This window comes from Nestor notabilis, unplaced genomic scaffold (assembly GCF_000696875.1).
Source record: "Nestor notabilis isolate BGI_N333 unplaced genomic scaffold, ASM69687v1 scaffold10154, whole genome shotgun sequence".
NCBI classification, from domain to species: domain Eukaryota; kingdom Metazoa; phylum Chordata; class Aves; order Psittaciformes; family Psittacidae; genus Nestor; species Nestor notabilis.
The window spans coordinates 1,598-22,892 of record NW_009926860.1 but is presented as its reverse complement, the minus strand read 5'-3'; the positions used below and the strand labels follow the sequence as shown (position 1 = coordinate 22,892).

General features: G+C 35.4%; 1 protein-coding gene across 1 annotated transcript; it reads right to left on the bottom strand.

The window, feature by feature from the left end:
- Positions 1 to 4,443: 4,443 nt before the first annotated feature.
- On the bottom strand, positions 4,444 to 19,510 carry G2E3 (G2/M-phase specific E3 ubiquitin protein ligase; the record flags this gene model as incomplete). The annotated part of the gene is made up of 14 exons (XM_010013783.1): positions 4,444 to 4,693; positions 5,336 to 5,535; positions 8,383 to 8,555; positions 8,710 to 8,891; positions 9,589 to 9,899; positions 11,011 to 11,136; positions 11,774 to 11,903; positions 11,996 to 12,120; positions 13,526 to 13,642; positions 14,605 to 14,711; positions 15,424 to 15,589; positions 17,259 to 17,383; positions 17,956 to 18,057; positions 19,413 to 19,510. Coding segments are annotated over 14 exons (2,195 nt in total), but the record flags the coding sequence as incomplete, so codon positions are not given.
- Between the last annotated feature and the right edge of the window lie 1,785 nt (positions 19,511 to 21,295).

Genomic DNA, 21,295 nt, shown 5'->3' with positions numbered 1-21,295 from the left:
AAAGGTTGCATTAACAGCTTTTACTCTTCTCTCAGACTGAATTTCCAAGAATCGCCTTAAATGCTCCCTGGAAATAGCTTAAATGGACCGAGGGCAGCTTCGTGGCACTCAGATTAACTGCAGGAAAAGGACTTTTTTTTTTTTTTTAAATGTTTTTGAAACCTAACACTTCTGTGAGTTATGGAGAAGAAAAATAGTTAAAGGTTACTGGCTTCTGCCTCAGATAGCACATACCAGCACGCAGCCTTCCAGCCTTCCTTCGGCTCATCACACCATTACAGCTGTGCTCTTACACAAGTCCTGCAGTGGAAAGAGCCTCACTCCAAGTCAGTTTTGGATACAAAGGTATCCGAGTAAGCATGCTATGGATGAATATAAAGGTGTATGCAGGTCCCCAAATGGAATTACAGACAATAGCGGTAACATTTCTAGAGCTAAAACCCATTAAATCATCAAAATAATACCAGTGAAGTTACATATTTATTCCAAAAGAAATTTAACTTTTTATTGCACTTTAAATATACACATGGCAGTTATTTCCCACAATTACCAATTACTTCAACACTGATGCTATACCTGCAAAGTATAGTGTTGCTTGAAGATGCAACATTTCTGGCACTGATCCTGCAGTTCAAGTTAGAGCTAAAATTATTTACAAAATTGTACTTTGTGTAATATTCCAATTACCGTAAGTTTTAAAAAGAGCATTGTTTATGCAATACAAAATCAGAAGGTTCCATTGTTTTTTTTCAAACATTAATATTTTGACAATGATTTTTTGTATACATATTTCAGAAGTTTTTGCATTTTATTTACCCAACCAATATTCCCTTAAGTAAAAAAAGGGTAAAGCTTGAGCTTTGAAGTGCTTTACCATATAATACGTAATCAATAAACTTTAAAAGCATATTTTGCAGCCTGCAGTGTCATTTATTTCTACTTGAATGAAAATTTTTTATACCATTTTCAAAATGCACACGCAGAATGTATGAATGACATATTCTGCCCTGTATTTTACATATACCTCTCTAAATCAAGTCTTCCAATCCCAAGACTGATCATCTTAATGAAGAAAGCCAAAGCTGCAGCACACAATGGTTTAGACCTTAAATATGAGCTGATACTTATTTCTTTTCCTTTTGACTATATTTCACCCATTAACCAGTTAAAAATGCTAACAGCTTTTTCTAGTAACATCTTTTGCATGAGTGAAAGCAAGTCACAGAAATTTCTTATCCCTTCATTTTTCAAACATATCTAATACTTGAGGTTTGGTTTTTGGTTTTGTTCTTCAGACCACTAATACTAATCTATTATTGTTTACTAGAAAATGATCAGTCTAGAAAATAAATAGCTTATTTGATGTGCTAATTCCAGATGGAAGCTCAGGGTTTGATGCAAAAGCTGTGGGGTGAAGTTCTTTGGCCAAACACAAATGACTGCAGTAGTCCTCTTGCGGCCTTGACAAATCTTGTAAAAGCTGTAGCTTCTACAAAAATGTATCTAATACACCACGCTAACGCAGATGAAGTCAATGTCCTTATGTTACAGAAATACTGAAAGTAACCAACATCCCTAAACTATTTTCTAGATGTGCCTCAGGTTGAAGTTTATGTAAAATGAAAACTACCTGATAATATTGCACACTTCAGTGACCTGCTATAGCAACTGAAAACCTGATGGTCATTATAGCTACAGAAATTGCTCTTATAGTTTCCAGTTAAGAGACCTTTCTGTGTTTCGAGGGATTGGAAGTCAGCTAATTCAATGGAATTTTAGTGAACAGTTAAGAGTAATTTTAAGATTGGTCTATATAAATGTTGAAAATGAGCAGAAGAGAAAGTTCCTCTCCACATTAGCATTTAGGAATACAATTTGAATATATCAAGTATTATATTAGAATGTCTAGATTGAGCTGATCAAGAAAGGAAAGACAACTTGTCTTGAATGTTTACACATTCGAAAATGAGAACAAGTTCTAAGAAAAAAGTCTTCTCAAGCAATACTGAAGACTTCGTGAATTCCATGTTTTGATAGAGCATTGTATAGCAGAGTTTTAAAGTTAACTTACAAATGACATTAGTTCTACCTACACATAAAACCTATCAACTGCTGAATTCAAAACTAATAAGCAATAAAACATGTGAACCCTATTTTTATCTCAGGTACTTTCTGAAGCCTCATATTCACATTACCTTTCTTTCTCCACTGAAGGTTTTAAAATGCCGTTTATAACTTCCCAGTTCTAAACCATTTCCCTTGCAACTGCTGGTACCAAAAGTCCAAGAATTGTCCTTTGAAATTACACACTTGTGTTGCTAGTTCTGAAGTTCTGTACTTCCCATGCAGAAAAATAACACAGTATTACAGAAGACATTTATCTCTGACTAGGCAAGACAATGAAGACTCCACTGGATACACCACTTATTTTTAAAGTATAATAATCTATTTGCAGGAGTCACATTGCTATGTTTTAAAACTATGAACATACAACATGAATCATTATGCAAATGAATTTGCAACAAACCATGGTAACAGAGCATTCTGAAGGGTAAGAATGTAAAGAAGGTATTGGCAGTATGACATTTAAAAATTACTCAAAGACAACAAACATGGAGTATTACTGGAGAAAAAAAGTCAGAATGGAATGAGAAAACACTTTGTTTATAGACAATCAAATGACATTCTCCAAGACCTCATACATTTATTTTAAAGGGGACTTTAATATGCTTTTGGCTCAGAACCAGAAAAACCTTCCCCAGATCAAGAAGAAAAAAGCTTTTGCCCTTTACAAAATATTTCAAAACACCTGCCTATTGTTTAATGAACAATACTCATTTGCATTTTTGTCTTTAACCCCTTATAGCATAGCCTCAATTTAGTGAATCTTGACTGCCACTTCCACAGTTCTTGAGTTGAAGTACACTGCTACGTAATTAGCATTTTGTAATACAATTTGTTAATTAGAGGAATACTTGCAATGAACCTGAAACCATATTAACCTGGTTGTGGTGGTGGTGTTTTTTTTTTTAGTTGAAGCACCTATCCATTTATAATTTATTGTGGATGTGCCTTCTTGCCAAAGCACCCAAAGTAAAGCAATCCTGCTTGTATTTACAATTAAAACCAAGCTATATTAATTAAAAAGTATACAATTATTCTTCAGCTTTTCAGTATTTTGAAGAACGTGGATATATATATATAGATATATACTGATACATACCTATCTTAATAGATCTATAGCACAACCTATGTTTGGGACATAGTATAAGGTGGTCAAACTGACAGGGAGGGAAATAATTAAAAAAAAAAACAAAAACAAACACCTACTCACATTTACAAAATTGTACTTAAATGTCCTATTAGTTTCATAGTTCTAGTATTAGTAACATTAAAGTGTTACCATGTAGGTATCTTTTATGGCTTACTATTCATAAAAATACTGCAGAATTGAAATATATTTCAGACAGCTGAAGTTGCTCAGAATGCACCTACATTTGAACAGGAAGAGTTTAGGCTAAAAGCTAGAGAAGTGTCAGGCACTGACAAACTTGATCGTAGACTGACTTTAATTTAACAAATTGTTTTAGTGTACATACACCTATGAAAATACTGACTTCCATGGAAGACAAAGTAACATGTTCTAATGAGCAACAAATTCTTACACTGAACATTAAGTCTAACTCTAAGATTTCATGTTGAAAGACCACTTACTGTTACATATTCAAGATTTACTTCCAGGTTTTACTGTTTTGGCTACATGTATAATTAAAGGCTAATGTATAACAGTAGAATGCAGAAACGTGCAAATATCAAAGATTTTGTCTAACAATGGAAACTCAAGTTCAACCAGATTCTGTTCTTGCACCTTATTATTTTGCCTAGGTCTTCTCCAGACCTTAATTGTATTTTAATGCGCTAACCAAAATGACCTTTCATAGGCTTATATGAATCATCACCCCCCCACCACCAAAAAAAAGAAAAATCAATATAAAAACAATTACTGAAAAAAACTATACATGGAACAACTGAAGAACTGCATCACAGTTCTACTTGAGACAAAGCTCTACAGCACTGATCTTCAAAATGTACCTGATTTGACTTTGATAAATAAGCTACTGAAGTATGTAAAGCTATCACCATACTTACCTGTGGGAAACAGCTAAAATGTTACATAATTTGGCAACATTTCATGCTTGTCTACAGCAAAAGTAGACATTTAAAGTACTTCTGCAAGAGGCTGCTGACTCTTAAAGCCAACTTCAAAAAGGAAGATGTTTTGACAGGTAAAGAGCATTTTCATCTGAAAATTGTATTCCATCTTAAGAAATTACTACTTTCGGAATATCTTTGGGAGAAAAGGCCAAGAGTATGCAGTCCCAAAATACAGTAGCGATTTTCAAGCAGACATTCCTGCAGAGATTTGGAAGTTTCCAACATCCAGTTTAGTAGCAAAAATTTTATTCTCTCTCAACTCTTAGTGCGTTTCTGATGGTGAACTCCATTTTATTTTTAAACTGCTCATATGTCTTCGTTATAGGGAGCTCTAAGCAGTTAAGGAGTCTGTTTCCAACAGGATACCTTATATGCAAAAATTTAACAGTAGGTTCAGGATCAAACCCAGTGGGGGGTATAGAAAAAGAGCCCGTTACAAAGAGCAGAATATCTTCCAATGTCACTACAGACTCACCACCTAAAAAAACCCAACAGAACAATTAGGATTAGGCTGTATCATTTATTCCCTATTACCCATAAACCTCTATCCTGAACATTAAGTGTTAGATGGAAAAAAACCTGAAATCAGGAAACCCAGATCCATATCCTGAATATGTGGTTATATAGGCAAATAAGAAAAATGTTAGTAAGAAAAACCCGCTTAGGTTAGTTCTGAAAAATTTTAAGTGACTAGGGAAGAAAACCTCTTCTGCAAGAAGAGACCACTGGTTTTCATCTTTTTTGAGACACACATTATCTAATAAGTTAAAAGCAAAGCTAAAGAGAGAGGATTAAAGGATTTTTCTGTACCACTCAGGTTGGGGTGAGGGTGCCTTTTTTAAATTAAATAAAATAAAGACCACACACACACACAAAAAACCAAAACAAAACAAAAAAACCCTCATCTTTCAGATATTTACCGCTCTCAAGTGTCATTAGGATTAAGTTTCAGAAATCATAATTAGTAAGGAAGAGGGGAAGAAGGAACAATGAGGAACTGACAGTGACCTCAAAACCTTCATTTGTTTACTGTACTGAACTCTAAAATCCAAACCCTTTTTGCACACCAGCAACTAAATACCGTGAACAGGGAAGGGGAAAAAGTAAAAAAGTTACTTACTTTCCACATCTTGCAAATAAGCCATCCAAAAATCAGCACCTTCAACTTCATCTACATCGGATGAGGAATGGATTGTAAAGAGATCACAAAGAGTTTCTGCTGAAAGTCCTTCGGGTTTGTGGCACAATATACTAGAGAATGCATCTGGATGCATTTGCATTTTCTCTAGCACACCAAGAGTTCTCAAACCCTGCCTAAAACTAGGAGGGAGGAGAGGGGGAAAGAAGAGCAAGCATGGATCAAAAAGTAGTAACTAACTAATTGTCCTTTGCATTTTATAAAGCTGTAAGACTAGACATAATGAAGTTTTCCCATCTGCAGTATCAAAGTCTAGTCAATTAGAGGTACATGGTAGTCCCATTTTATCTTATTTTGGACAGTGCATTTAATTCTCATTTTAACAATCTGTTCCCATGGAGCATTTCAGATTGAAATACCAATGATATACAGAAATTAAATTTGCTAATACGCGACTATATAACCATGGTTTACTTTTAATTTTTATGTGAGAACATACTGAATTTCTTTCTTACAAATATCCCTTTAGAATATTTTTCATCCCTAGACAAAATTAGGTGTCTTAAAGGATACCCTTCACTTGGCTTCTGCAGTCTGCATGTGTTTACATGTTATTATTTCTCCCTGTGGCAAATAGAGATAACAGTATCCCCGGCTGCATTAGAAATTGTGGTGCCATTGGCCAGGGTCAAGAGAGGTGATCCTTTCCCAGCAATAGTAAAGCCACACTTCAAGTGCTGTGTCCAGTGCTGGGTGCCCCAGCACAAGAGAGATACGGACATAGTGCAAGAGAGCCCAGTTGAGGACCACTAGGATAGGGGACTGAAGCATAACCCTGTGAGGAAAGACTGAAAAAGCTGGGACTGTTCAGCCTGCAGAAGAGAAGGCTGAGGTGGAATCTCAGTGCGTAGAAGTATCTGAATGCAGTATGCAAAGAAGGCAGAGCCAGGCTCTTCTCAGTGGTGCCCAGTGACAGGACCAGAGGCAATGGGCACAAACTGAAACACGACAGGGTCCATCTGAACAACAGGAAATTCTTTTTTACTGTGAGGGTGACCAAGCACTGACTGGCATGGATCACCCAGAAAGTCTCCATCTACGGAGATAGTCAAAAGCTGTCTGGACACAATCCTGGGCAACCGGTTCTAGGTGGCCCTGCTTAAGCAGGGTTGGGGTGGACAAGGTGACTTCCAGAAGTCCCTTCTCACCTACACACCAATATGTTTCTGTGATTTAACTAAAAGGTTTTTTTTTTAAAGAAAACCAAACAGCTCTGTAAGCTGAAAAAAAATTCACTAGTTATGGTGTACTGGATAAGAATAATTTGAGCAACTGGCTTTACAATTTAACCACCATGTTAAATCAGAATTAAAATTTCACTTTAGTTGTTTACTCGTCATATCTTAGATATTGATAGGCTAAACTGGTAAAATTCAGAATAAAGATGTTGACCATGTACAGTCAGTGGTGTAAAACGTTAACAGATAAAGTGACTCTTTACTTACTCTCAGTCCCTGACAAGCACATTCATGCTGTACTTCCTTTTTGCACATTTTAATTACTTCCCCAGAAATGCAGAAACCAGCCTTTTCCCATAAACAGGCTACTTACCACCTTTCACTTTTAACTGGCTACTTTTAAAATATGATACAGATTGGTCAAATATGCCACTGGAAGAGGGTCTTCACTGAAAGACTAATTATTCTCAACTTTATTAAAAAAATCCTCACAATCAAAATTAGTTTTCATAGCTTCTGGAGATTCAGTTGATTCAAATTTGTCAAAGATAACATCGTAAGTGTGTTAAGTATAACCCCAGCTACACTTGTTGGAAAAATTAGCATCTGATGTCTTTTTACTGAGCAACTGAAGAATGCAAAGTGGAAGTAAGGTGAGAAGCCAATCAAAAGAACAGTCAACAGCTGCAACCTTCCCAGCTATTTGAAGTCATCACTACCTCATGGAAGCACCAATGCACCAATTTTAAGTAGGCCAACTCACACTTGTCTACATTATTGCCCTCCTAATGGCATACAAACTCCGTACTTCAAATTCTGGAAAACTCATTTAGATTCTAAACATATGCTTAATACTTCTGAAGTTTAAAGATTTTAAATTCAAGCAATTCTGAATTAAAAATGAACATAAGCTAAAGAAATTCAGTAGTGCAGTCTTTTCATGCTGTTGCACAGCAAGACTGGAATTTGCCATGATGATAACAGTGTGCGGCTCAATTAACAACATCACTTAGGAGAACAAGATTTTGTAAAAACAATGAATTCCTTACTAACTACCTTAACCTTGGAAGTGCTAAAGGACTGATAAAAGAACGTCTGCATCGGAGGGTGCTACAGACAAATACTAGAAAAACAAGTAGTTAACAAGAAATGGCAGTAACTGGATGAAAAGTAAAGGTGGCAGGGAGACATCATGACCACTGACTCAATTCAGGACCAAAAAAGCTCCTCACCCCTTTCCCCCCCTTTCTTCATGGAGCATGCATGCTAATTTACATGGCAAGCAAGAACAATTTACCCAGTAGAAAAGTACTAATTAATCATATATTTGGTAACTCTTGACCAATGAAAAGTAATTTCTTTGCTCTCTGAAATGCCTGTTATCTGAGGTACACAAAACTAAGGCCTGCGAACTTCGTGGAGCTTCCATCCAGCACCCTATTTTGCAAAATAGCTGATGGTAAAATACCTTGACTATGTGTATACTGGTGTTTCACACACCGGGTAATGATACCACACTTTTGGGACAATGATGTTGTTTAACACTGTGAATATGCCCTCTTCAGAAGGTTTAAAAAGGAATGTGGCCAAGGAGCAGTGGAATAGAGTGATTATGTTTTTCATTTCAGTCTTTCAGTTTAACTAACTACAGTTGCTACTTAATCCACTGAAAATTACAGTATATTGGTCTAAATTGAGAATAAGTAAGAAGATGTCAAAGTTAGTTTTAGAAATGTATTATTTAGTATTTTGGTGAGGAAGATATCCAGAATATTGAAAATTCAAGCAAACCTTTCTAAGGGTGAAATGATTCTCTTGATCACATGGTGGACCAGTAGGTCATTCACCAGCACATCCTTATCACACAAAGATGTAATAGGTCTTAAACATCCAGCAGCAGCAAGGAACTCGTAGCAGTTGTTTATCGTAGACTGTAGGCTGGACAGACTATTTGCATGTTTTATCTGTATCGGAAGATAGAAAGTAAGAAATTTATTACATGTGTGTGTGTATATATATGAAAAATAAGCTTTTTCATCTGAATAAAAGTTATATTCAGTAAGCCCTTATCTCCAAATACAGTCATGAACAACTTGCCAGTAGTTTACTTTTATTTACCATTTTTATTGTTTCTGCGACATCAGCATCAGCAACATCTTCCAAAGCTGGCTTCACATTCTCAGGACCATAGACAAGACAACTGAACAGTGTTTGGGAGAAGAAACCAGGAGATGGGCCACCATGAACCAGAGAAACTGCGATCATTTTACCAGCTTCAAAATAAAGATTCTCTTTTATAGCTGCAAATAGAAAAGAATATTTACTATATATGCATAGTATTTTTTTGTGTTCCCCCCGCCCCGGAAATCTTGTAATGCAATTCCTTCTTTCTTTAGGAGATTTAACAAATGAGGATTGCCATCTCCTGCTGGTTGAAACAATAAGACTGGTATTTTTTACATAGAAATACCACATTCTTTTTACTCCAACTCTTCAGCCACTATCAAGGTTTGGGAGGAGATGTAATGTCCTTCCACTTTGTACCCAATGCACGTTTAATTCTGAGGCATAAGAACTCAAAGAAGCCAAGTTTGGGTCTTTAGACATCATGCCATCAGAGATAATGCTCTAGAAATTTGAAGGAAGGGAAAATAAGTAACAGAGAGTCAGGAAGAAATTCACTTGTAGAGAACAAATACATCAATTTAAAAGTTGCAAGTCTAATTATATGCTGTATTTTTCCTTGGTTGTCATCAACTTTTCCAACTAAATCAATTTTTTTAAATTACCTATCCACACCCCATCTCCCTTTAGAATTGAATAGCAAAAAGATTCAGAAAAACCTGATTTCTTCCCATCAGGATTATAATTGTGAACTGACAGTCATACTGGCTGAAGATTTTAAAAAAAAAAAACCACTGAAAAACACAACACAAAACTAACCACCTTTCAAGTTACATAGTTCTTAATGTATTCTTGAACAAAGCATTTAATTACCTTGAAAATCAAGGGACAAGTTCTTTGCAGAAGAGCCCTCAAACAGTGATGAATTCTGAAGGTGACGCATTAACAACTGGAAGAAACGCCGCTTTTTTGCAGCAGAAGTATGTGTCTTTGATCTACTTTTGCAGTTTGTGAACTTTATTTCAATGGTGTTTGTAGGACTGAAGTTGTGCTGTCTAAATCCTTTTAAAGCACTATTCCAGATACTTTCTGCATTGATGTTAAGCCTTGTAGTTTTTGCAATAACTTGCAGCCTTAACTCCTTCAGTATATTAGAAACTGCCCTTCTTTCCTTTCTTAAATGCCTACAAGAAAATGGCATGTATTTTCAGATTAAATCTGTAGTTCATAATTAGGAACAGTTATACAGGAAACATCCTAAAATTTATTAAGAAAAACACCCCTTTAAAAACTTTGATACATTTAGGTATTGCCTACATTTTATCTGCAAAATATTTAGTGTAGATTAGTCAAATTTTAACTCTGTGGTGGCAAATTTTAAAGTACTTATAAGAACTACTAGAAAAAAAAGGAGGTAAAAATAATTACCACAGCATAAAATGAATAGTTACTTCTTTAATTCAATTACACCAACAGTGCCAAACATTTCACACTATTATTCTACATGTGAATAATGTGAAACAAGTGAGAAATTGAAAAGCTTACCATGTTTGTGTTAGAGATGTTTTGCAACCAAATTAGAACACACTGTCACCTATTCACTAATATTTAATCTTTGTCACTACAACCAAAAATACATGAGTAGGGAGAAATGTTGCAGTTCTCATTTATAAAAGACACCAGTCTAAATAAGACCTCTTCTTTGCTTTCTTATTTGCAACCAAACCATTTCAACTCTACCTACTGGAACTAATTACCTCATCAGAATTTTCAGCATATGTTACAGATAAAATTCATAAACTAAGTACTCACAACAAGACAAAGAATTTTGTATCTTTAAACTGAATATTCTGTAGTAAACCACTGATTTTAGCATAATCACAAACTAATCCTACAGCACAAATGCCAAACCACTGAAAATTCAGGGCATGTCTAATTTGAAGAGCATAATTAGGATTCTTTTTATTCCCCCTTTTCTAAAGACTAGCTAGCTATTGTTCACAAGGGCAAATATGCATTTCTGGGTTTTGATCCCCTCACTACCAAACCTAAAAATTCTCAATAGGTATCACTCTTTTCTCCTCACCCTCCTCTAGCATTTAAAAACAGAAGCTTTTATTAAGTTACGATTTCAACTCTTCCATGTACTCCTTCCATTTTTCCAGTGACTACACACACACACATTCAAATATATATAATCACTATATATATACCCCCCCTCATGTTCTGTAGGAAATACAGTATAAAGCGATCTGCTAGATTACTCTTCAACATAGGAAAAATAGAAAAAAATACTTTTTCCTCAGGGACCAGTTCCTGTTTGACGTCAGTGGAGACAGGGACATCCTCACTCCGTTGGATGCTGGAAGTTCTAAGTGTGAGCAGGTTGACAAGTTGTTCTGGCACATCATCTTTGGTGAGCTATAATCCAAAATAGTATTTTGAAAAGAAGATACAACTGAAGAATGCATAAACACCACTTACTTGAAGGTAGCAACATAGTTTTCCCCTATTTCAGAACCAAATCTCATTTGTATGTTCACCAGTGCCTGAACTACAGTTTTAAAAAATAACAATTCAGTTTTCCATTACGTGGTGGTTTTAGCATTAGTTTTTAGTTGTGCCCCATACATGACATGGAAATCCTGACTGATACAGCAAGTAAAACCTAAAAATACTAGTTTTCATTACAGCAGAGGAAAACATTATTCAAACACACACCTCTGTAAGCTAGATTTCTAGCATGCTAATTACATGGAAAAAACACCTTAAGTTTTGCTATTTGAACATTCAAAGTTACCTCCAAATTGTTAAGACTGCTTTACAAGTATTCAATTTTATCAAGCTAAAAAACTGGTTTACATGCCACTGAATGCAACTAACAATAGCAAATTACAGAGCCATGGCTTAGTAAACTTCGATCACTAAACTTTACTCCAATTTTATTCAGTTTGCAATTTAGTGCAAGAAGTCTTATGGAATAAGCCATCACCTCCTCATATTTAAATAGTGTTTTATGTTATGATCAGTTTCTGCCTGAAAACAGAAAATTACACACCGAAGAATATTGTGCTGAGATCCAGGTGAGTGCCGAGGGCACTTTGGAGATGGTTCTTCCAGCAAACAAGTTGTCCCATCTGTCTTTTCAGAGGCAGCCAAAGAACGCTTTGTCTGCTTCCTATAGTTCCCTGTATGATTACATTATATTACCTTAGTAAATTTGCTAGCTGTATACCACACAGTATTAAAATTTATCATTATAAGAAGTCCCTAACTTTACCTGATTTTGCCAAGATATTTCTGCATTCCACGCACTCCCAGTTTTGCTCCCATGACTTCATAGATGAACAGGCCAAATGAGTTCCACGGGAACCACAACACTGGCAACGCTTTATTTCCCATTTACTAGAATTACAAACTTACGTATTTAGAATTAGATAGAACAATAGTGCTAGTAAAACAAAGAACACTCAACCGTAAGTGTAATCCTGACACCAAACTAACAACGCATGGTTTTATCAATGTGGCAACACAGTGTATGGTCAAGGGGAACTTTTTTCAGACAAGACATACTCACAATTCCTGGCTGCAATGAGGAAAAAAACCCAAACAAAACCAACCCAACAAAAAGCCAAGCTATCCATGTTCCAGCACCTTGCATTGAAAGAGGCTATGAGTTAGTGTGCTCCCCTGCCTTGAAGACAATACTTGCAATCAATATTTTCTCCTCACATTGCTAGCCAGTAACATCATCTATTTTATGAGTATCCACTATTCAGCTCTTCCAAATGGTAATTTTTTCCAAGTAGCATATCTGATTAGTCTTACACATTCTGAGTAAGATTCTTCATTAACGATAGTGTTTAAGTATCTGTTAGGTTTTTCTTTAGATTTCTTCAATTTTGCTTAAACATACAACGAAAAGTGTGACTAGTATTAGTTCAAATACTGGAAACCTAACGTATGACTCTTATAAAGACAAAGTAAATCCTGAGATGCACATGCCATGAAGGAACCAAGCAACATTTGGTCAAATCTGTACAAAACTAAGTTAGTGTCTACAGAGAGTAATCTACTACAGTACTGTAGAAATAACTTCAAAGTAGAGGGTCTGACAGCTTTTGAGTATACTCATGCCAATGGAAGATACACATTTCAGAAACACAAATAAAACATGAAATAATGCAGAAAATGAACTTATTAAAAAAATAAGCAAGTGGTAGAGTGGTAGAGAAGGATAACATTTTTCCATGGCCACTCAAGCCTCTCATTAAGCTGTCAGCAATATTCTAGCTGCTATTTGCATGCAGAGGGATAGCTTGCAGCTACACTGATTTTAGATTGATTTTGCACAGCTAGTTAATTTTCATCCAAGTTTAGTACTTTAGAATACTTTTAGAATTCTTTAATCAAAGAAATTCATTAATGTATTCTAACAGTTAAATTGTTGAATTAATCTTTGAATGAAAAATACGCAGCATTAGGCACATGCTAGTCTAAATGTTATGTGGATACACATATTCTACTTCAGCTCTGTATCAAATGAGAACCAGGACAAGATAACTGAGATTGGTTTGGTTTTCTTGGCTTTTATCATAGAATTGAAATATGATTATAGAGAGTAAACCAAACATTTTATTTGGACATGGTGTCTTGGCTTGACATTAAATCCTGATACTGAAAAGTATTAAAGCATTTAAATTAAAAAACCACAAACAAACAAAAAAAACCCCAAAACAACCACCTGAACACCACCACACCACCAAAGAACTACTCCATCCTAGGTTATACCTTCCTGCAAGAGTCATACCTATCAGGTTTACTGTAGTCTCTTCCTTTCTTGCAGAGACATCTTCTAATATCACAATGTTGATAACACTGCAGTAGTTCTTCATATGCATTCTCTTCAAGTTCCCAAGAAGCATCCCTATAAACAAGGCAGAAGATTTGTAATTACATCTGTATTTGACTGTTTAAATGGGTTACTCTGTCTTTGTAAAAGATGCATATAACAAACACATGAACATATGTCAATCACATAATGTTCTAGGCAACAGTTAAGACAACTGGGAGGGGAAAGAAAAAGGTCTAGGAACAAAAATACTACCATAAAATACACAGCCTTCTTCTTGTGTCAACTGATTGAAATATTTTATTATTTTTCACATGACCTCACTGCGTGTTTGTCTCTTTCATGTTACTCCGCTTTATCTCTCACAGGAGACATGGGTATTTGTTTTGGCAGTCTACTTAAGTTACCACTGATAATGGTCTCACAAAAAGTAATTCAGAATCTTCTGGGCCAGTATGGCAAAGTTCATCAAGTATTTTGACTCTTCTACCTCCCCAGAATCTTCAGATTCTGTCTTCGTGTCTTATTTTGAGCTCCATCTAATGGTGGAAAACTTATGAAAACACAACTTAGAATTTCAGAAGCAGTTGTTATACTAAGCATATCCTCAGCAATTCCTTGAAAGAAGATGGAAGCTGTATGGCTGAGTGATCAGTCAATCTGTCTGGACAGAAATTCAGATAATCTAAAAGCTTGGGCACAGAAAATACAATTCTCTGCAACCTCTACGTTCACGTGAAAGTTTTGTTTTAAGAAGTGTTTTGATCTTTTAAACAGGTCCCTGGTTGAATCACAGCATAAGTGAATTTTCAGAACTTTGTGCTTTATGTTTGAGATGACTAATCTGGACTTTGTCAATTTTTATGCATAACTAAAAGGAAACAGGCTAATCCTTACCAAACCAAACAATTCTATCACTGAAGGCAGAACTGAAGTTTCACACATTAACAGATGCAGTTCTATAGAATAAATTAAGAACAGGTCTAATAGTCTTTCAAAGTTGTTATAGAAGAGTTATTTCTGGCAAAATTACTTACCTTTCTGGAATGTATATGCCCATTCTCAACATTTCTTTCTGAAATTTGTCCTTGTTATTACATACTGTGCACCTAAAGAAAAATATCCCAGCACTCAAAGCTTGATACTGGGTGAAGGCAAAAAAAAAAAAAAAAAAAAGGGGAGGAAAAAACATAACAAAAAACAAACCAATTACTGAATTACTACTATCCTCGGGATGCTAATAAATAATGCCTTAATATCTACAACTATTATGTTCACAGATATTGTCCTGACATGGATGTTAAAGATGACATCAATCATGATGTCACTTCACAGTGAAGCAAATTGCGAGCATTTTTTCTTCTTTTAAAGGACAAGAGCTCACATACTAGAATCAGATTCATAAACAAAACCACAATCCTTTTCAGTCAACCTCTTCAGACCTAGAATGAGTTTGCAAAACGAACCTCATAACTCTTTCCAGCTCTGGACTTAAGCAGAGAGAACTGATGAGGGATAAACAACATTTTTAGCATTTAGATTCTGCACATAATGACTTGCAAGAAGGCAACTACTTAGGTTGGATTTCAGTTCCCAAAAATAATAAAAGGCATGAAGTGCATCACACATACAGAAACATAGAGGGGGGGAACTAATGGCATTAAAAAAATAATCCTTCTTATAAGACACCTGTATCCAAAACAACTGTCCTTCAAACATAATACATTTCCATACCTACTGCCTACATTAAACCTAAGCAATTTTGCACAATTTTAAGCAACTGCTTCACTATTTTTAAGCACGCTAGAAATGTGATCTCTGGGAGAAGAGAAAAAGAAATGGAGAACCTGTGTTACCTGCAAGCATTCTCGATGAAACCAAGCATTTTTACAGCAAGGACTTTTCAATACAGTGTACACTGGAAGTTGTTCAACCAAATCCAGGCATATTGTACACTGTGAAGTTCCTCCAGATTCTTTAACCAGAAACTTTTGGACTGGTTTATGCTCCCAACAGTAAGATCTAAAAATAATAATATAAGGTTCCCAATCAAAAGAAATTTGAAGAACTGCCCTCATAAAATTTGAGGATAGCAAAATGAATTCCCTGTTATATGTTTTTCATGAATAAATGCTGTGTGACAAGCTAAAATGGCAGACACGTACTAGTTTTGGCTGAGATAGAGTTATTTTCCTTCACAGTGGCTTGTATGGGGCTGTGTTTTAGATTTGTGCTGAAAACAGTGTTGATAATGCAAGGATGTTTCAGTTATTGCTGAGCAGTGCTTACACAGAGACAAGGCCTTTTCTGTTCCTCACACCACCCCACCAGCAGTAGGCTGGGGGTGCACAAGTTGGGAGGGGACACAGGAGGGACAGCTGACCCCAACTGACCAAAGGGGCATTCCATACTGTATGGTGTGAAACTCAGCAATAGAACTGGGGGAAAGGAGGAGAGACATTTGGGGTTATGACATTTGTCTTCCCAAGTCACTGTACACATGATGAAGCCCTGCTTTCCTGGAAATAGCTGAACATCCGCCTGCTGATGGGAAGCAGTAGATTAATTCCTTATTTTGCTTTGCTTACACATGCAGCTGTTGCTTCCCCTATCAAACTGTCTTTATCTCAGCCCACAAGTTTTTTCACTTTTGCCCTTCTAATTCTCCCCCCATCCTGCTGGGGATAGTGAGCACGTTCCTGTGTGGTGCTCTGCTGCCTATCAGGGTTAAACCACAACATATTTAAACAACTTATGTATCTAACAGAGGAAGTCAATAGAACACTAATAAGGAAGAAGCATGTTGGCAACTGACACTCTTCAAAATACAGAGATCATATACCTTTTGGTCCACATAATGTGTTTCCTGTCCTCAGAACCTCAAGTTCTTCCTAATTTCAAAGTTAAGACATTAAAAGAGCAATTTTGAGTTTGCATATTGAGTCTGTAAAGTCTAAGTAGCATGACATATTTCATAATTTAGCTTATTTTCAAAGACGTAAGACAGCCAAGAAATGCAGCTCTAGATGGAAGCTTTCTGGTAATGTATCATTTTACATGTGCGTGACTTAATACAAGTCATTTATTTAAGAAGCTAAAGTGCTGCCAGACTTCAAACCACCTACCCTACAAACTATGCTTACAGGAGGCAGAATAAAGCCATTACCAGATGCCCCCAAGAGTATTTTGACTACAGCATGATTCTGGACAGATGATAGTAAAAGAAAATAAAATAGATTTTTAGACTTCTGATATCAAGCAGATTTCTCCTGTGGTCCATCTCTAAGAAGCACATCTAGAAGTCCTGTGCTTTGAAACATGATGGAATAGCATACAGTGTGTTTTGACTGCTGAGAGAGAGGCAGCTAGAGCGTTGCCATTTCAACAAAGGCACAGCAAAGGAGGTAGGCAAAGAAAAAACCCAAACCCAACCACTGTGCAGTTTATTTCAGTTTAGGACTTCATGCTCAATTTTATAAACAATATAACTATTTGTAGAAGGACTAAATTATATCCTTAAAAGTGTTGAGAATTTATAGACACTACGTATGTAATAGAACCGCTTGTCCTTTGTGTTTTCCACAAATCAGGTATTTTTTTCTTTAGATAACCTGGATATCATTTATAATTAATAGCTAATCCAATGAGAACATGAAGAAACAAATCACCCCCATAAACCCCCAGAATTTACCTGAAGTCTTCCATGAACTGGAAAATACATTCCTTTTGTGTCCCGCACGGAAAATGGTAACTTCGTTTGCATTTGGGAGCTACACATCCAATTGAAGCACCCTTTTTTCTACAGATGTTACATTTCTAGGAATGATTTTGTTTTATGTTAATATTGTGTTATTTCTAAAGTCAAAGTAAAATTATAGGAATTAAACCAACAGAAAGTGGTAACAGTGTGTAAGAAAGAATATCAGTCAATAGATTCTGCGACAAGACTATTGTGTTTTAGCTCTATTTCAAAGAGTAAAGATATACAGTTATTTCACAGACTTTGATCATGTATTGTTTTCTATGCATATTGACTTGTGATACATAAGCCAAAATATGTGTTATTTTACCAGTACCTATAGCTTAATTGCATCTATAAAATCAGATAATGTCAGCTTGAGGCTCAGCATAATGTCATGTAATTGAATCTTACTCATTTATCTGCAACATACCCAGGAAATAAAAATATTAATAAACTTCCGCAGGCTTTATTAGCCCTTGTGGCTTCCAAGAACCCAATATACTTGTTACTGTAATGTAAAATTCAGATGCTTGAGAAGGCTCAGCACACTGCCCATTGGCAAGAAAACATAACAAACCCCACAGGTTTTAATACACTTAAAAGCTACTTTTTCCCCACCTATAAAGGCCAAAGACTTCATTATTACCAGTTTCGAAGCTCTATTCACTTCTTTTCTAATATCCGTGATTAAGAATCCATCTACACCTTCATCTTCTTCCCCTCTCTGCCAAATGCCACTTGACATCAACTAAAAACAAATTAAGTATTTTAAAACATTTACCTACCTAAATATTTACAATTACTTACACTGTATTTGTCAAGTAAGAGAAGTTTAGTCTAACAAAACTTGTGTGCAAGCATTTTAATGATGAAAAATTTTGAAACTGATCCAAAACATCTATACATTTTTGTCTAGTATGACACAGTAGGGAATAGTAACATGAAAATAAATATTTCATAACATCAAAGTCTTAGGTAACCCAGTAGAACCCAAGATGGTGTATTCTTTATTTATTTTTATTTATCCATCAAGATGGTGTATACTTTCCTTTGAAAATATACAGACTATTCAGGTAATTGTCAAACAATTACTTTCAGAGGAAGTAAAATTAAATTAGCTTAGTTAATGTGAATGACAATTGTGCTGTGGAGATAATGAAGCACAGTAGGAAGTATCTGTACTGAAGTGCAACCTAAGAGGAAAAGTAATACACTTTAGAGGAGAATTAAATAAAGCAGAATCCAGTAAGTAGGCAGGTCAGAAGAGCCTAATGATAATTTAAAGTTACTAAGGCATTTGCGTCACAAACTTAAATAACTAGTTTCACAATTTGATGCCTGCTATATTTTTTTACAATATCATTTTATAGTTCTCATTTCAACACAGCATCATTTCTAACTAAAGAGTTTTATCAATAGTTCAGTCAAATAAATGTAAAATTTTATACCAAACCCAATTAAGAATATAATTTTTTTTTCCAAATGTGAGACATTTAGCAAAGAAACACCAAACTGCACCACTAACTGGCCTCTTCCTAGAACAACTCTTTTCTTATATAATATTCATTGTATTTAAGTAAAATCACAGAGTTTCATTTGTTTGTTTTTAAGCAGCAGCAGGGACCAAATGTAAAAGATGACTGCAGGAAGCTCATCACAGTAAAACATCTTGTAAGTCGTAAGGCTCAGTGTTGGAAGCATGCCCTTTTCTAGCTGTTCTGCTCCATCAGGAAAGGCTTTTCCTATCTTTTCATACGGCCTTATACATGAGAGAAAACAATCATGAACACACCTGTATTTCCTTCCAGCTGCTTAAAATGTAGTTAAGTGGGAAAAAAAATAAAATCTCTATGTAACTTCAGAAAGTTACACAGACTTTGTACACTCTGCCTAGGCTTTGAAGGACTCAATATACAACTTAATAAGCCATCTGCAAGCAACACAATCTTTATAGAACTGGTTGAGGGGAAAAAAAAAAACCCAAACCCAAACAAAAAACACAACCAAAACACCCAAATTGCTCCTGATATTCTTGAGACTTTGTTTTGTTATTTATTTTTCTGTTAAAACAGACAAGCTCCAAGATCAATTCCACATACTTACCAAACAGTAATAATGAACAGTGAGATCGTATTCCACATAGGTCTTTTTTTCTCCATACTTTTCAGGGCAGTCATCTGTCCGTCCACAGAGAACACAGGCTAAAACATAGAATCATGTCTATAATCACATGATGAGTGTACCGGAATTACTATCGGTTGTACAGCAGTAATTTTAATCTCTGTTGAAGTAGATTACTGGATAAAGGACAGCAGGCACCCCTCTCTGCTTAATGTTAAATTCTATAGTAAATACAGAAGAGGGTACTATTTTTTCCTTCTCTAGTTACTAAAAAGAAAATACCTCACCACTTCCACCTGTCTGCTGATTCAGGAGAGGACTATCACCCAAGCTAAATTCTTAAGTTGACGGCACTCCTAACTGAAATGTTCTTTACAAAACACATGAAGATAATTATCAAATGGCTAACAATGTCCAATTGTGTATGAAATATAATTGTGTTTAGTATTGTACATAAAGATATCACAATATTAGAACCCATGAAGCAACTTAACTGTTTCTTTGTATACCTTTGTACCCTGACTGTATGAAGTCAGATGCTACCAGTGCTTTTAAAATGTGTGCTAGTTTCAAAATATTCAAGGATTTAGGACAACACTGGAGTCAACAAAAACCTATAGAATTTCCCCATTTCTGCAGTTCCTAGCCAACTAACACACTTCCACCGACATTTAATATCTTCCCTTCAATTCTCAATAGATGTAAGATACATTTTGAATATTCTATCAAGAACAGACATAGTCATGAGATTAGACGTTCTGCTTCAGCCTAAGAAAAGTCTTGAATGATACACTTCCAACACAGCTATGTGTGATTAGGAAGCTAAATTCCCAAGGTTACTTGCTTAAAATATCTGCAGGAAAGACTATTTTAAAATATTTCAATTTCAAGCAAACAAATCCAAGGACATTTATGAGTTATTTCTTTTTCATTCCCTGATGCAAGTGGTTGGAACGTAATTTGAGTACCTGAAAATCTACCTGTTCTTTGAGCACAAATAAAGCAAGTTACTACTGGTATTATACATGCAGATTAAAGGTTTCTATAACTATTAAATAAAAACCTTACTTACATGAATTTTGAATGTGTAAATCACTGTTTTTACTCATCCTGAGCTTTTCTGGCTGGCTGTCATGAAAAAGAAGTGAGGTGTTAAATACATCTCCTGCATTAACAATGACCATTATGTAGTAAACATATGTACATTATGTATTATTAGTACATTATGTACTAATACATATATATTAAATTGAAGAAAAACAAACAAAACCCCACCCAAACCCAGTAAACTAAAATGGGATGGAAAACAAAACAATTTTAAAATTCAGCTGTTATTGTGAGAGGCAGGGGTTCAGAAAGCAGAATGCAAATGTTCTTAAAACATACTCTCAGACCAGTGAAACATGTAGCAACTTTTAACTATTTCCCCAAACTACCAAACAAGGTATTCTATTTTCTCTTTGAAAAATAAAGTCCAGTGCAACAGCTGGTTATGCACAGACTTACTTGTACAGTAGAGTTTGTAGTTATCTTAAACATCAAAAATAATGAGCCATGGATCACCAAGGAGGTGGCAGTGACTCCAGCTCAAATAACAATTGAGGAACCTGGAATTAAAAATTAACTGGAGAGGACAGTGACGCAACTATGAAGATAGTCTCCACTGTTTGGAGGAAATGATGGATCCTGACGTAGTTGAAGAAATCCTGATCTAAGATGAAAAGCAACAACAGAAAAAAAAATAAAATTGGTGGGGGGACAGGGACATGCATAAAGGGGAATTTACACTATTTAAAAGTATATACTTTACATTCTGAACTGGGAAGTAATTTATTTAGGAACATTGACCTAGCCCACATTTCTTT